Here is a 16,266-nt window from a genome sequence, read left to right as displayed (position 1 = left end):
AGTCTAGCAGATGTAACTTCACCACTCAAGCTGCCATGTCCTTACAAAAGCCCCTCTAATCCCGTCTTTTTCCATAGCTTACTTATGGTCCATCACCTTTTCTGTAGTTTTTTTCCCCCACGTGGCATAGTAAATACCTCTTGATTCACCATACTGAAACTTTATCTGGATTAAAAATAAATTGCAGTGGCATCAACCAAGTCAGGTTTGTTTAGAAGCACATTTTTCTTCTCCAGCAAAGCAATCAACATATGCTCATGTTGGCCCAGAGACCATTCGTTCAGTAAACAGGTTGCATGCAGGAATCTGCCTGCACATGCCTTTCTCCCTAAATTTTCCTTCTCCCTGAAGAGGGTTTGTAATGTGTTTTATCCTACATAAGAAAGCAAATCCGGAAATCACAGAACATTTTCTTGGTTCACAACTTTCTAGGACGGGGGGAGCATCTGTTGTGACAGGATGTGAGCATGGAGCAAACTATGTCAGATAACTTCTAGACACATTTGACCTTTGATGGTTGACACATTTGACATTTGTAAAACTGAAAATGAATCTCTACTATAAATGTTATTTTACTCTTAGTGAATAAAGGCCCTCTGAAAGCAGGAAAAAGCCTCCACTCTTTTTGGTAGTGGCTTGTGATCTCAGCTGTCTTCACTTATCAAAACAAAAATATGAATAGAAGTATTTTTGAATCAGGAAGTGAGACAAAACCAATTAGATGCAAAGAGTGCAATAGAATGGCATCTGCACTTCTGCTTTGGGGGAGAGATGCAAAATCAGGGCCTGGAGCTGCAATTAGTCAGTTTGATCCTAAAATTTAAATTTCATTTTAAATGTTAAGGGATGCTCACAATTAGGATGAAAAAATCCTCAAATACTCTTTTCTTTGTTTCAGTTAAAGCTGTCAGAAACATGTGAACAAGAATCTATATTTCCTGGGCAGTTCCAGGAACCCCAGTAGAACAGCAAAAAGAGTCAGAACCTCATTGTCAGAGAAAAATGAGCTCACAAACCCTTCTATCACAGAGCAACAACCAAAAATCATATGAATTGCTGTCAATGGTGAAAAATCTCTTTACCTTTGAAAATATGTTAACAGAAATAACTTTGAACATGATTCCCACCCCCTCTGAGAATGTGCAGACTGTAATGCAGTGTTTGGCTGCTTCTCCTAACTATAATTTTAGGGTGGGACTTTCAAAGATTCTGTATGTTGGCTTTGTTTCAATTCTCATAATGACAACAGAAAATTTCAATAGGGTCCGCACATGACTAATGCAGAAAGCATCTGAGTCTTTCCTCCTTTTCTGCCCTTTACTGTTGCTGACCAAGCTTTGAGCACACAGATATGCTGAGCCAGGTCCAAGAACCTTTCATACCTTTTGGAGGTTGTGGACTCCTGAAAGAAGTCAGGCATCTGGAGACTTTGCTGGTCTGATCTTCAGCTTGAGCTTTGGAGACTGGATTTGTAACTCTTCTTTTCAACCATTACCGAGGCTGAAGATGAAAATGATGATAGTAACAGTGCAATCTTCAAGACAAATGGTATCTATCTTTTCTTAGTTTGATACAGCACTAATTGCTGTCATTTAACTTCATCTTTTCCCATTCAGGATGCCAAATTTAATTTTGCATTTGGTTTTGCCGAAGATCAGTTTGAGCTCTTGCTGATACCAACTCTTCTGAATTCTGACTTTGATCGGAGGTTAATGAGTTTGGAATAAACAGTTGTCACCAGCCTACAGTTTCCAGATCTTTCAACAAAGCAGTTATTTGTACTGATAACACATAGAAGTTTTTGTCTGATATCTGTCAAAGTAGTTTGGGTGTAAGCCATATCCATAACATGACTGTCATACCATCTTTCCCAACACTTTTCCCCAAAACAGGCAGCTGTTCTACCTGTATCACAGAACTGGCAGGCACTGAACTGCCTTGTCAGTGTGGAGTAAATGAGCACAAACTTTCCTCAAGCTTGTAAATATTAAATCATTAATAAACAATAACATTAGGCAATGTGAGAGGGAAATGACATTGGCAGTCTTCTTCACCCATGAGCAGAAGTGCAAGGTGGTGAGCCCAGATTGCCAGGTGGGAAATGCTGCAGAGCAAGGGATAGCATGGTGTCCATGCTGCCCCAGCATGTATGGTGCAAGCCTGGCAAAAGCCTCTGTGGAGTCACACTGGGATACCTGAGGCACAGCAGCACCTTGAGACTGGGAGGGTGTCAAAGAAGGCTGCAGAGGAGCAGGGAGATGGACCTGAACTGTCCTCGAGTGCAAGATTAACTGAATTCAGTTTAACCTGTTATGATATCAATGCACTTGTCACATACGAGTGTTTCACTGCAAAGAGATTCTCTGCTCTCCTGCAAAGACAAAGACAAGAAAATTTCTTTCCTTCCTTTTTGTGTAGTACTTCAGCAATACTTAAAAGTAACAGTGCAAAAAGTTATTCTAATTGAAGCAGATGTAATGACCTCAGAACAAATCAGGACATAACACATCATCAGTCAGCTTTTAGCAAGATAAGAAAAAGAGTCATTTATTTGATGTGACCAACTGAATTTTTCTCTCTTAAAAGTTATTGTTTGCAATATTGCTGGAGTATGGGACTGGTAAAACCAAAAGATGAGTACTATAACATTATGTTTTACTTTTGAATGATATATCTTTTTTTCTAAGATTCATGAAAACATCAGAATTCATGTCAAAGCAATAAGATTTCAAATCAAGGAAACTGTTTTTTCCAGCAATTACATTTTTCCTAGTTTAAAAAGCATGTAAACACTATTAGTTTCCTATTTACAACACATGATTCTGTACTCTTTTGCTTATCCTCTTTTAAACATGTAATTATTGTATATTGTAACTGCACATTAATATCATCTATTGTACATAGTTTTATTTTAACAAAATAAATGTATTACAAAATATTTTGACAGCATCATTTAGAGAATGTGTGGTGCTCTGTTTATTTTCCCAGATGTTAACCACATACAACCTGCAGGACAATTCAGATAGGAAAAACGTGTACTGACATATAGGGCTGCTTTTTGATAGTTCTGAAACCACCTGAACCTTCCAGTGTCCCCTGCAGAAAGTCAAAGAGGAGATGACACTGATGAGGTTTGCTTGTCTCGGGCATGTTCCTTTTGGGAATTTTCCACTAGGAATTTTGAGGGCAGTTCTTTACGCCCTGACAAACCTAACACACAGATTACAAAATTCTTTGATAAACCCTTACTGATAGTAAGGAAGATGAGGAGCTGTGTAGCCTTTTGTTCAGCACACAGGGCAGGGTGAATCAGGAGAGAAAGTGAAATGCTGAAAGGGCTGAAGAAGTTACATAAGGAAAGACAGCCCTTAAATGCTGGACTGGAATCAAGAATACGACTGGCTCTAGACTTCCAGGGATTCGGTGCAGCAATGTGGATTTTGTCTAAAATAAAAATTTTAATTAAAAAAAAATCAGTTTCTTTGCTTTTCTTTAAGCAAAGAAAAGCCTTCAAGACCAGAAGCAATCCCATTGACCAACTGGCCTGGTCTTCAAATTAAGACTATAAATCCCACCATTCCTGAACAGCATCCCTAATAACGATTGGGCTAAAGAAGTAAGTTTGACTAGAGAAAGGCTTTTTCGTGTTCCTGCAGTCTGCAAACCTCAGCAAGCTTAACCAGCCTCTGCTTGGGGCACTCACTTGCAGAACAAAGGTAGCAAGTTCTGTTTCTAATAAGAAGGCACTGCAGCATGAATACCTGGATGCTATAAATAGGTATGTTCCCAAAGGAGCCAGGACAATTCAAGAGGGCACACAACATTTATCTGCCCTGGAGAAAGCTCTGGTACTAATAACCAGACTTTCCACAACTAGACTTTCTCTGGGAAGCAGTAGCATGGAGAAACTATATCTGGGATCAACAACAAGATGCTGAATACATCTGCCAGAGCAAAAACTTCCTAAACTGCTGCCTGCTAAAGCTGGGTGGATATAGCCAGGGAAGGAGCATCCCTGATGCTTTCACATTTCCCTGAGGGTCCACTGCTGGCTACTGTCAGCAGCAGGATATTGGGTGAGACAGCCCTTTTCTCCAACCCAGGGCAGCAGGTCCTATGTTTGCATGTGAATACAGTGACAGCAGGACAGAGCTGCTTGTCTCATCCCCCAGAAAACAGTCAGTGCAAGAAATGTGTCCAGGGTGAAACAAGGGAAGCACCCTACCCTTCCTCTTATTGTCACTCAGGTTTGAAGACAGGGTGAAATATCCTGATTTCTGACGTGGTCAGTCTGGCTGGGCACACTAACTGCAGCACAGGAATGAGGGGAGCTGAACTGTAAGACCCAGGGAACTTTTGTAACCATCATGTAACAGGAAAGCGTTGTGAAAAATCAAAGCACTTCATGACTGTGACTATTGATGCTCAAGTTAAAAGAGTGACAACAAGCCTGAGAAACTGAGTGCTGTGCAGGATACAGATATGACTCATTACAAGCAACCTGACAATCTACACATTCCAAAACACACCAGGAGGAAAATAATAGCTTTATTATCAATCCCACTGACCAGAAGGGAAACCGAGGCACAAAAAAATCCACCGATTTCTCCCTATTCACCTGGGATGCTTATGGCAGAGCCAAGAGCCAAGTGCAGTCCCTAAGCTGCACAGTCATGCCTTCGTATATCCACCTTCTCCTTCCTGAGCAGGCAGATAAAGCCATCTCCCTTACACAAAACTTTTCACTGCAGCAGGCATTCCAAGACGGGGCTGCAGAGCTGTGAATGGTTCAATACTGAGCCTTTGCATAGGAGATTCTCTCTCACTCGTTGCTTTGCAAGATACAATTCTCCCAGGCAAGTCAAGTTCACCTTATACATGTAGAGCAAAATTTCCTTCCCTTACTTTTACATAGTTCAGTTCATGCCAGATTAACTGTGCAGTAGCAAATGACACTTTTAAGAGCTCCACATTGCAGTATGTGAGGATTTTTGTTTGGTGCTAGTGGGCAGTGTCCTGGTGAAGGGGACAACCAAAGTGCTACAAAAGCACAGTAAGGGCTTTCACGGGAGACAAAATATCTGAGACGTGGCAGTCTCTATAGCAAACACCCCTTGCAAATTCATCCACCAGAGACAGCTGTTTGAGGGCTGTTTAATTGCTTTGGACAGGGAGGATGTTGAGATTTAAATCTGTGGCTTTAAAGAGCATTAAAAGCCCCCCAGGGAGCCCCCAAGGAGATGAAGGTTGCCTGGAAAGGGCATTCTCATGCTTTGAAATGTGTGGGCTATGTTGACTGTCTGTAAATTTTGAGCAGAACATGCCATTCCAGCTGCAGCAAAAAGGGTGTGAAAGCTAAAAGGCCTTGTTGCAAGTATTAAAACTGGTGGGAATTGAACAGAATGAAGACTTAGTAGTGTAATAAATTCTGGAAAAAAGGCCCCTGGTTTGGACACACAAGCAGCAGGAATGGTGCTGGCTCTTTGAAAGTCACTTGTGGGAATCCAGCATATCTGGATGAAATGGGATATGCACCAGTCAAATAACCTAGTGGGCTCTGGCATTGGCTGTACTTTTGTCACCCACAGCAAATCCACAGCATCTCCATTCACTTTTGCTTTCCTCCTTAAAAGACCATCCAGAACTGTTAGCATGGTTTCAGTCAATACATCCTTCCCACCCTTCCACCCTCCAGTTTAGCTGCTACTGCATCAGTCAAAACCCTCTTTCACACTCTGCAGAGTTTTCTTCTGAGCACTTGCTGAGGTTCCCACTGTCTCACCATATCTGGGTAGAGCCCGTATTTCCTATTGGCTGCAAAGGAAAGAAGTTTGCCACTTTCTAACCCTACTTCTAATCCTGATGCTATCACATCCAGACTCCATGAGAGAAGTCCAGTGAAGGAAATGACTTCATATCAACATTGAGGAGATGTTTTGCAGGTGTTCACGGCTCTGGCAAAGAGTTTGTAGGAGCTTATACATATTCTATGTGAGAAATCTTTACACATAAATAAATATCAATTTGCTTTAAATTGCTTTCATACTACAATGTTGAGGTTTACAAAGGACAAAAAATATTTGGTAGGTCTCCCATAATAGTTGTGATACCAGTTAGAAGAGTAACAAGATCAGAAGGATCATGAGGTGCGATTTGAAACAGAACACAAGAACGTCTTAAAGGGCAGTTAAATCCATCAGCAGAAAACTAGTGCTGCTGCTGTTTGACACAGTACTCTAATCAGAATTAGAGAAGGCAGAGTGATAAAGTCACCTCTTTCCTACTTGTCCTGGGTTCAGCAGTAGCAGTCATTTTTCTCCTTCTTGGTAGCTGGTGTAGTGCTGTGTTTTTGACTTTCGGCCTGGGAACGGTGCTGATAGCGCCGCAGTGGTGAGCGGTTGTATTCTCTTCCCTTGTTATTTCCTTTATCATCATTATTATTAGTGGTAGCAGCAGTGGTTTGTGTTATACCTTAGTTACTAAACTGTTCTTATCTCAACCCATGGGAGTTGCATTCTTTTGATTCTCCTTCCCATTCCTCTGGGAGCAGGGGGAGGGCAAAAAGGGGGGAAAGTGAGAGCGTGACTGTGTGATTTATGGCTGACTTAGTTTAAACCACAACACTACTCAACTGTAGTGCAGCTTTTACAGCTCCACAGGCAAAAAAAATGTCAGCAACTAATCAATTAGAGATTAAATTAAATCTGTCTCAATGAGGACAGAACACTTGGGGGAGTTTCCAGCATGAAACCCTGGAAATGAATGTGACTGCATCTAGAAGACAAGACACTTAATTGAGGGAAGGCAGGTGCAGACATTAGTCTCAGCAACAGTTCTCTCCTAATGGCTATCTGAGAAGGTGTCTTTGTTTTGTAATCTCCTGGGAACCTCTCCCACTTGGCAACTCTTCCTCCTTTCACATAATTTCCCATTTTATTCAGGGGAGGATGAGGGATGAACATGGATCTGTCCTCCTGCAGGTGGAAACCGGAGCACAAAGGCACTTACGTAGCTGTGGTGACCACAGGGCTATTGCAGCAGCTCCCAGGTGTCCCCTAGTCTGTAAATGGTCTGAGAAGGTGTGAACCATCTTTTGGCATGTTTGCTCTCTTTCCTAACTGGGCTTGTCTCACCCACCCTGGCCACATTACTGACCATTCCACAGCTTTCCTGTGAGCACATCTGACTGCTCACAAGCTCTGTGTGCACCCACAGAGGAGCAGGTCTCCATGGAGCTGAGCAGCACAGGGAAGTGTGGGACCACTCTTCACAGCCCCCTTTCCCACCAGCTCAGCCAGGGGCTGGCTCGTTGAACCCAAACCACAATCATCATATTTTGTCTTGGTCCCTCTGACTCTGGAAACTGTCAGGAAAGACTCCTTGGGCTCTGCAGAGTCTCGCTGATTCTACGTGGAGTCAGTTTCCTTCTGTCCCTGGACAAAAGCAGGTGGGAAGATACATGCTTTTGGTTCTGCAGATTTAATGTGTTGGGGTTTTTTCCAAGGATTTGACTTTTGTAAGGCAATTTTTTTTTTCAACAATATAGCTCCAATTAAGCAAATCACTGAAATATGTGCTTAACTGTAAAAGTCCATTGATATTAAGCAAAACACTTAAACATGAGCTTAAGTGCTCTGTTAAATCAGGGCTGAGTATGCATTCACACTAATTTCAAGGTAGCAATTTGGGTATCCATTTCCATTTCATTGGCCTTAAGGCTCTGTCTTTGGCTGCTACTCCTGATAGACCTCAGGGTAAGAAAAACTAATGGCGGGGGTGAGGTGGTGGAGATATTAGTAATTGCATCTACATTACTGGGAAGGAACTAAAACCTGACATGAATAAAGAAGCTGTTACAGAGGTGGTGATGCCTCTGTGGTCTGCTTCCCCCCCCTCCCCTAGTGACTGTTAGGTCCATGTGCGCTTTGTGCATGGAGAAAGGTCACACAATGTGAAAAGCCTCTAAGGAAGGGAAACGGCACCTTTTTTTTTTTCTCCCCCCCCATTTTTTACCACAGGATTTGCTATTATAAGGCTGTGCACTACATTTCTACAGCAGTAATGCTTTGAACAGCATGAGGAGTGGGGTTAAGCCTCATCTGCCCAGAAAAGTTAACCGTTAAGAGCATTAAAGGGTATCATCGAATCCTTGACTGTCATAGTTACACCCTCTGTAATGCTGGAGGTACCAGGGAGAAGAAGCCAGAGAAGAAGCTGGCCTCTCCTCACTTGACATAGGAAAGGAGAGCTCAGGCAGTTTCACATTCAGTGGTGGCAGTGGAGCAGATGTCGCAGTCGCAGCGGACGGCCACAGGGTAGGTGTAGAAGGGATCCACATCAGGAGCACACTTGGGCAGCTTCACTGTCATCATCTTTGTCTCATTGTAGGTGCAGACACGGTGGTAAGACTCAATGTAAGGTGGTTCCAGCACCGGTTTCTGTGAGGGAGGAATACTGGCCTCAGACAAACATCTGGCGTTCCAGTTTCCCCAGGGGGATTTAGTGTAAATAGGGGAGCCACTGGATCAGGTGGAAGGGACCATGTAAATAAGTTTTAGGCTACATCTTTCAAGACTTGCTTCTTGGAGCCCTGCCATGGAGGAAAGTGGGTGTATGTGCATGTTTCTCTTTGTTTAAAACATAAAGCTCCAATTAAAGCTGCTTGAAGGAAGACAAAAGCCTACCCAAAAAGCTGGCTTTCAGGAGAATATTAGTGTTTCAACCAAATGCTCATGTTTGCCAAAAGCAGTTACTTTTTTCCAAAAGGATTGATTGTCCATCAAAGAAAATGCATTCTGCTGGAAACCCTTCCCTGTGCACAAGCTGCCTAAGAGCAGAGATGCATCCAAGTGCCAAATGGCTGTTTTTTTCTCAGACAGACCTATCTTCCCAGTCAGGCTGTGCATCCCATGACACCCGATGGAAGTACACCATGGGGGATGAACCTGGCACATCAGCCAGCCTGGAAGTCTGCAGTTCCTCATGAGAAAAACAGCTTGGCCAGAGACCTCAGACATCAAGAGAAAATGGGAGCCTGAAAGTCCTGAAGCCCCCATTGCCAAGTGGTACCACAGTGGCATTGATTTTTCTGAAAAGTGAGTTTTTCCTTGACAGGGGCACCCATTTTCCAAAGTCTCCAAGAAGAGGCAGAACACACAGGAGTGGGAGTCCACTGACTTGTGAGATGGGACACAGCATAAGGTAACACAACCAGGAGACATTTAAATTTATTCTTTCTTCCACCCTGTGCTGTGTAAAGAGCCTGCCCTGGGAACCAAGAATGATAGCATGGAAAAGAACAAATGCAACATCTCAGCGAGAAGATATCCAAACAGTATCCCTCTTCCCAACACCCCCCTCCACATACATCATGGTGCTTTCTAGAAGCTGTTGAGCCTACAACTGGATGTGTTCAGCTTAACTAAATGCCAGCGGTGTTGAAGTACACTAAGAAAGTCTGCAATGTCTGTGCTGCCAGAGGAGCTTCAGAGTAGGGGGAACAAGGTGATGAGAAGTCCCTTGAAGGAACCTTACCCCATCAGGGAAATCTAGCCACTGCTGGCCTTTCCCCTTACCCTAGCAGGCAGTGAAAAAGGGCAGTTAGAGCTGGCATAAGACCATGTATCCTCCTGTGGTCACTTACAGGGTCCTTGTCTTCATGTGGATGAAATCCCTCTGGAGTCACTCAAGAGTTACCTGAACAAATTAAATGGGGACTGGCCCCTTGAGCATTCCAGTGGCAGAAAGGCAAAGACCGTCAGAAACTTGTTCTCTGAAGTATGTGTAGAGGAACTTATGCTTTTTTCTCCCCCCCCCCCCCCCTTCCCCCGTATGCTCCCAAAACATAACCACTTCATATTTATACAGGGCTGTGATTTAAAACGGGACTGAATTAGAAGCAGACATTATCTTTGCGATTTGTTTTTTGGAACAAAATCTATTACCCATCAATTGGGAGCTCCATCTTCATCTCAAAGGAATTTCTTCCAGTAAAGTAACAAAGACCTTCTCTCCGTAAGTGTTGAAGCTGCAAGAGGCTTTCAAATTGCATAATGAGAGTATTACGTAACTGCTTCATTAATATCATCACATGCCCCCTTGAGGCAGTGGAAGGAGGGAGGGAACAACTGACAGCAAACACTGCTGGCAGTGGTAGCGAGGTGGTTGTGGAGTGGGACGAGTTTGCCTGTTTAGTATATAGCTGCAAGCTGCTTAATGTTGGGTGGGTTTCTTTTCTTAGGTGGGGAAGCACCTGTACTATATATCACCTATGGGGAAGCACAGTACCCAGGGATGTTGGTGCCAGCCAGCCCCCCTCAGCGCCGGCACAACCTCACCTCCCAGGTCTCGCAGCGTCCCCAGCACGCATCCGTTGTCACCCGAAGCCCCCTGCAGCCAGGTTTCTTGGCCAGGAAAGTGAACTCGCGCACAGCACAGCCAATGAAGGTCCGCAGGTCGATGGCAGAGGTCTGGAGCACGCCACCACAGCCAGCCAGCAGCAGGAGAAGCACAGCGCCCAGGATCTGGTGGTGGAGCTTCATGCTGAGGCAGAAGGGAGAGAATCAGAGGGGTGGAAGAGCCAGCACAGTTCAAGTACAAATGTACAGGCTCAGCTCAAGCTGGGGCTGCCCTTCCTCCCCTCAGACATGCTATTGCCCATCCTCATTCTGCCCAAGAGAGGATGGACAGATGTAAGAACAAGGGGCCACCTACCACTTCACCCAAAAGTGGAAAGTCTTAGTGAAAATGTCTGTAAGAGAATACATCAGCTTGCAGACTTTCCCTGCAGAGCAGTGGGTTTTGCCTGGAAGTGAAAAAGCCACCACCCGGTGCCCACAGAAATCTCTATATTGCAAGTTCACTTTGCAGATAACCTTTCCTACCATCCCACCTGGGTTGCCCTGAGCTTGCACTAGGCAGGTAGGCGTTTGGCTTCTCTCTCAGTGCACACACACATTGTTGGCTGAAGTCCCTGACAGTAGTGGCCCTGGCAGGTCAGTCTGGAAGGGCTCTGTCCGTCTGTCAGGCACACCTATGGGAGGTGACAGGTTCCCTGCTTTGCTGCACAGGGGGAAGGCAGCACAGCTGCAGCATCATGCATTCATTAAGGTTCAGTATGCATGTAGCACTAGCATTTTGACTCAGGCACTTAATTCTGGATTTATCCCACTCACCTTTTAGCCTAAGTTAGGAGCCAAACATCCCTGAACTTGTGCTATAATCTTAGCACCTCCCAAAAGTGTTACTGGAGTTGCCATTACCAATACCCTGAGCACTGGACTGGTGCTGGTCCACTCCCAGGACTGCAGTCAGAGAGCCTGGGAGTCCTTCCTGTACACACTTTCCTACCAGCCAGCTCAGACCCAAGCAAGGCTGCTAAACTGGTGAATGGAACTCTTTAGACAAGGGAGCACAGGGACAAGGGACCAAGGCTTAAACTCCTCACACTCTCTGAGCCCAGTATCAGCCAAGTCCCTCTGATACCTGCTGCCTTTCTGTCTCAGTGCAGAATGTAACCAGTCCCTTTGGAAAACTTCCTCTGTCAGAAAACAAAAAGAGCTGGAAAGTATCTCTAAGCCACAAGATCCATTTTGTGCTTCACATAATTGCACTGCATTTAAAAATGTCCACCTAGAATCCCAGACTTGACATTTAATTTTGAGAAAGTCAGCTACTGCATGAGGCACACAGACTTGTGTGCATTGGCCTGTATCCTCAGATGGACAGACTTAAGTTGAATGAGTTTGTCTTGCCTTTCACCTGACTGATGTTTGAGTCCCCAGACTTCTGTTAAACCAAATCCTTTAAATTTGCCAAATATAGTTTTAGATTAGCACATGAATTTTGCTTCAATATATGCTGCCATGCATACACTATAGTCTTGTACGTGATTAAAAGACAGTCTGCTTATACTTAAGCTTCAACAGGGCAAAAAAAGGTGAATGTTCCTTATTTTTAAAAGCAGACATCTGCAACCAGAAAAGGCAAACTTCAGAACAAATTGAATATTTATTCTTTGCCACTTTAGCAAAACCTGCTTCTTTATTCACGAGCCAGAGCCATGACATGGAGCAAACACAGAAGCACACTCACCTAACTTGCTGGAGTCAGATCTCCTTTTGCAGCTTCAAATTGCAGATGGTGTTTCAGGAAGTCAGAGTGAGCAGCAGGAGACCTACACAACAATCTTAATCAGTTTTGTGCTCAGTAGATCTCCCCAGTGGTTGCTACTGGGTTGCTTAATTGCTTAAATATATAGAAAGCGTCCTGTCAATCAAGGCAAGACAGAGGCAGATTCTGACTTGAACTACCCAAAGCATCAAAACCATTGACTGTAAAGTGAGCCTTTCCTTTCCAACAGCAATTAGCTTAAAGGGTATTGTTTTGCAACATCAGCGTTGAAACAAATGGAATATCTTTGTGAGTGAAATAATGAGCAAGCACTGGGGCAAAATGGATCTTCTTTTCCATACTGGAATTGCAACACAATTTATGAATAGATTGGGGGTTGGCTCTGAAATCATCATTACTCCCCTAATTAACAAGCCCTGAGCAGACACCCTGAAGGAAGACTTTTCAAATGTTTTGTGAACAAATACTTGATTTTTTTGTCAACTGCATAAGATCTTTTTTTATTTGATTGCTCTGTACAAGCAAAAGCAAGGGATGGGGGAAGGAGGTGTGAATTCGCAAGAAAAGCAAATGTTCTGCTGAGGGCCCAGGCAGCTGTCACACAGATAAGCACCACTGTGCAAACAAAATCTGGAAATTGTGCCCATTGCCTTCACTCTGCAAGCACAATTTTCAGCTATTCACAGGACAGAGTGAAGTCGAGGAATCTTGGTGCTATGAAAAACTTGCTCATCAGTGATTTAAAAGACAAATGGGTGAGAGAAGTACAGCCATAAGCTGACTCAGTGACCTTGACAAAGTCACCTTCCTTCCCTGTCAACAGCTCATGGCTGGACAGTGACTTCCCAGTGCTCACTGCTCCAATACCAAGGCACACCCAGAAAAGGCAGGGCAAGCATCAGTGTAATTATAGACCCACTTGGGTGATGCTCTTAGAGGCAGGCAAGTGAGTTTGTTAACTTACTTACCTTACAAGCTTCAAATATATGCTCCTGGTAGGTTGTATTCAGGCCTTCTGTAGTATGAGCTATGGAAACCAAAAAACAGACATTGAGGAAATGTGGTATTAAAGTATTCAGGAAGAAACAAGATACATTGCACAGGTGTTCTCCCTACTTCAGGGTGAATAACCTGTGGCTTGAGGTCCTTGTCTCATTTCCAAGGTCAAAAGCCTATATCTGGTGCCACAGCAGGTCTCATACTCATGCTAACACCCCCGGTAACCCGCAAAGCACTTGCTATACTTTACTATTCAGCTTACAGCAGCCACTGCTCAGCTCTTTTTCTGTCTACTATGTGGCCTGCTGTTTCCCTGGTCAGTAAATTACACTAGTTACATACACAAAAGCCTGGTTATTCACCTCCAAAATTTGCCTTTCGTGTCTTTTTTAGGAAATAGTAATTGGAAGAAGTGAAGGAGGGAAGCAATTCTCTACAGCCAAGCAAGCCTCACAATAACGTCTCAGGACATTTCGCATAACAGACAGCCGCTGTCCCCTCTTTAGACATGACATTGCCGCAGACCTTCACCTCAGCATATGCTGAGGTGTACACCAACACAAACGGATCAGACTGTCATCCTAACTTTTCTTCTTCTTTCAACTTTTCTCTCTCCAACTCTTAGCCAACTACTTCTGATGAAGCAGCACAGTAGGTCCCGACCAGAACTGAGGCTGCATCAGCTGTACAAAGACTCTGCCCTAGAGCTGCAGTGAGAAGACTAAGCCTTGCGCATCAAGATAGGGAGGCACCCAAGTGCAGGGCATTCTCCAGCAAGGACTCTCCAGTCACTGACATGAGTCCCTCTATCCAGCCTCAGCCTCCAGGCTTTCACAATCACCTCCTGAAACACAGAAAAGCAGTAAGCATTAAGTTCTATTGCCATCATCACATGGAAACCAACTACTTCAGAAAATTAATTCACTTAACAGAACACCAAACAACAACAACAAAAAAGAAAATTACAAGAGGAAGGGAAGAACAAAGAAAAAAGGAGCAGAATTTTTACTAAATACTTGAGAACCGTCCCGAAGTTAGGAGGAAGGGATGGTTAAGCTCTTTCCCAGTATTCTCACTCATTATTACTCACAGTTTTGCTAGCAGCAAATGACTTTATCTTCAAGTGAAGACCTATCAGGTGGGACATTGTGGAAGGGAACAGGAAGAGACTCAAAGCCTAATCAGATTACAGGGACATCAAGAGGAGCAGCAAAAGTCCTGCCACTGATCTAAAAATATCAGCAACTTTCAGAAAAAATACCTAAAACCTTTTGTCTGTAATTTTTGCTGACCAAAACTAAAGCAAGAAAGGAAACCTTTAAAGGCTTTTTAAAAATGTACGGTTTAAAAGTTCCTGACTTGCAGTGAAAATATCGGTAAAAGTGAAAATATTCATCATAAATTCCTTTATTCGACTCTGGAAATGTGCCAGCAAAAATAAGCCCAGTATTAGAGACAAATACAGGAAATAGCTGCCAGATGGCAGATCAACCAGCTTTGAGAGATCCCTTTTCTTCTATGGATTAGAAAACCAGGTGTTGGACTTTCGGTTTGTGTAATTCAGTTTGGATTCACTGACTTCAGCTAACCAAGATTCTCTTCTGTTGTCTCCATTTGTACTGAATAAAGTAAAATGAAAGACAAATTGCAGACTCTCTTTCTTACTTAAGCTTTAGAAAATCCTGTCTCTTCCTGAGACAGACAGCAATTTCTGAAGGTCTTGTGTCATGTCTCATGAAATACGTGAGCGCTGGCTTTTTCCCAGGCAGAGTTTTGTCAACTTATTGTTTGTGAGGTTTTGTGTGCATTTTGTTTGGGTTTTTGCCATTGAAGTTAATTAATAAATCTACCACATACACCTGGCCTTCAGTGTACATCAGAAGTTTAAAAGCTGCATATTTTTTTCCCTGATCTTTGAATTCATTTGGTGAAATGTAAATAAAGCTTGTAAAGATGACGATGTCCATCACTTACCTGCCTGTTCCTTTTATGAGACACAGACAGACAAGAACAGATAGACCATGAAAGCACATCTCATGAGGACTGCATATCCACTCACCCATTCTGGCTTTGTGGCTTTTCCCCTGAATTCTGGACGGGCAGAACACAGACATCAAATGTGATGTTCAAGGTGTCAGGGTTATGAGAACAGGTAACTTATGGCCTTATCTGCTCCTCAAGTAAATCTCATAGGCTTTGCACTAGAGCTGCCATAGCAGTCTGCTGCAGCCCTCCACCATGTGTAACTTCAGTGGTTATAAAGTACCTGTGGGTTTAATCCAGCCAACTCCCAGCAAATCCTGAGAGGGCTTTGGGCTTCTTGGCAAATCCTGAGAGCAAACTTTGGACTCCCAGTGACCAGTTTCTCTTGGCAGGACAGCACCATTCCCAGGTACATTCCTGGGAAGTTTGGCCAGCAGGGAGGACGCTTTGCTCCTGAACTAGCCTCTTACTGACCTGCCATTGCGGAAGTCCCAGTACACAGCCTGTGCACTCCAAAAGGCTCTCTGAAAAACCACCTCTCTCTTTCAAAGACCTTCTGGGCCCTCAGCCTACAACACGGGGTGACTCCATAGCTGCAAGAGACCTTGGGTATGCACAGATTCTTCATTGCCTTCTGAATACGGCTTGTTTCTGTCTTTCCCTGTCTCCTCTCCCATGCACAAAAAACAGAGCAATACCAGGTGCTGCTCACTTCCAGCGCTACATGCAATTCCCAAATTAAAATCACCCAAACAGCTTAACTAACGTGAACACCCAAACTCTCAGCCGTGCAGGGAATTTTTGATTCCATCTTTATCCTTCAATGAGAAGCCTTTTCAATGAAGAGGTTTCTACTTTAAACATGCCCTAATATGTTTTTCCTATGATTAACCATCTACAAGGATAATTTATAGTTCTATAAGTCTTGAAATATTCAAGGTGCTATGAGCAACCTGTCTGTATCCTGATTAATTCATAACTCAGAAAGAGAGAGGCACGAATGATGGGGTGGAAAGGTGAGAGATCATACACAAGTGAAGCACTATTGACAGAGATCGTGTTAGTTTAGGTTAAAAAGGAAACAAGAGCACCATTTTAAAATAGGTTAAAAGAAAACCACCATGGTTTACAATGGAAAATTATTGCTTTTCA

At 43.5% G+C, this 16,266-nt stretch overlaps 1 protein-coding gene across 1 annotated transcript; it reads right to left on the bottom strand.

Moving 5' to 3' along the window:
• Positions 1–6,675: 6,675 nt before the first annotated feature.
• On the bottom strand, positions 6,676–10,828 carry GPHB5 (glycoprotein hormone subunit beta 5). Its single transcript, XM_062630863.1, has 2 exons — positions 10,338–10,828; positions 6,676–8,438 (listed from the first exon to the last, which is right to left on the bottom strand). The coding sequence occupies exons 1-2, from the start codon at positions 10,539–10,541 to the stop codon at positions 8,250–8,252; spliced, it is 393 nt and encodes a 130-aa protein (XP_062486847.1). The 5' UTR covers positions 10,542–10,828; the 3' UTR covers positions 6,676–8,249.
• Positions 10,829–16,266: the final 5,438 nt, after the last annotated feature.

Source organism: Pezoporus occidentalis, unplaced genomic scaffold (genome assembly GCF_034315485.1).
Source record: "Pezoporus occidentalis ecotype Australia unplaced genomic scaffold, CSIRO_AGI_Poc_V1 ctg36, whole genome shotgun sequence".
Taxonomy (NCBI): domain Eukaryota; kingdom Metazoa; phylum Chordata; class Aves; order Psittaciformes; family Psittacidae; genus Pezoporus; species Pezoporus occidentalis.
This window is presented reverse-complemented; position numbering and strand designations above follow the sequence as displayed.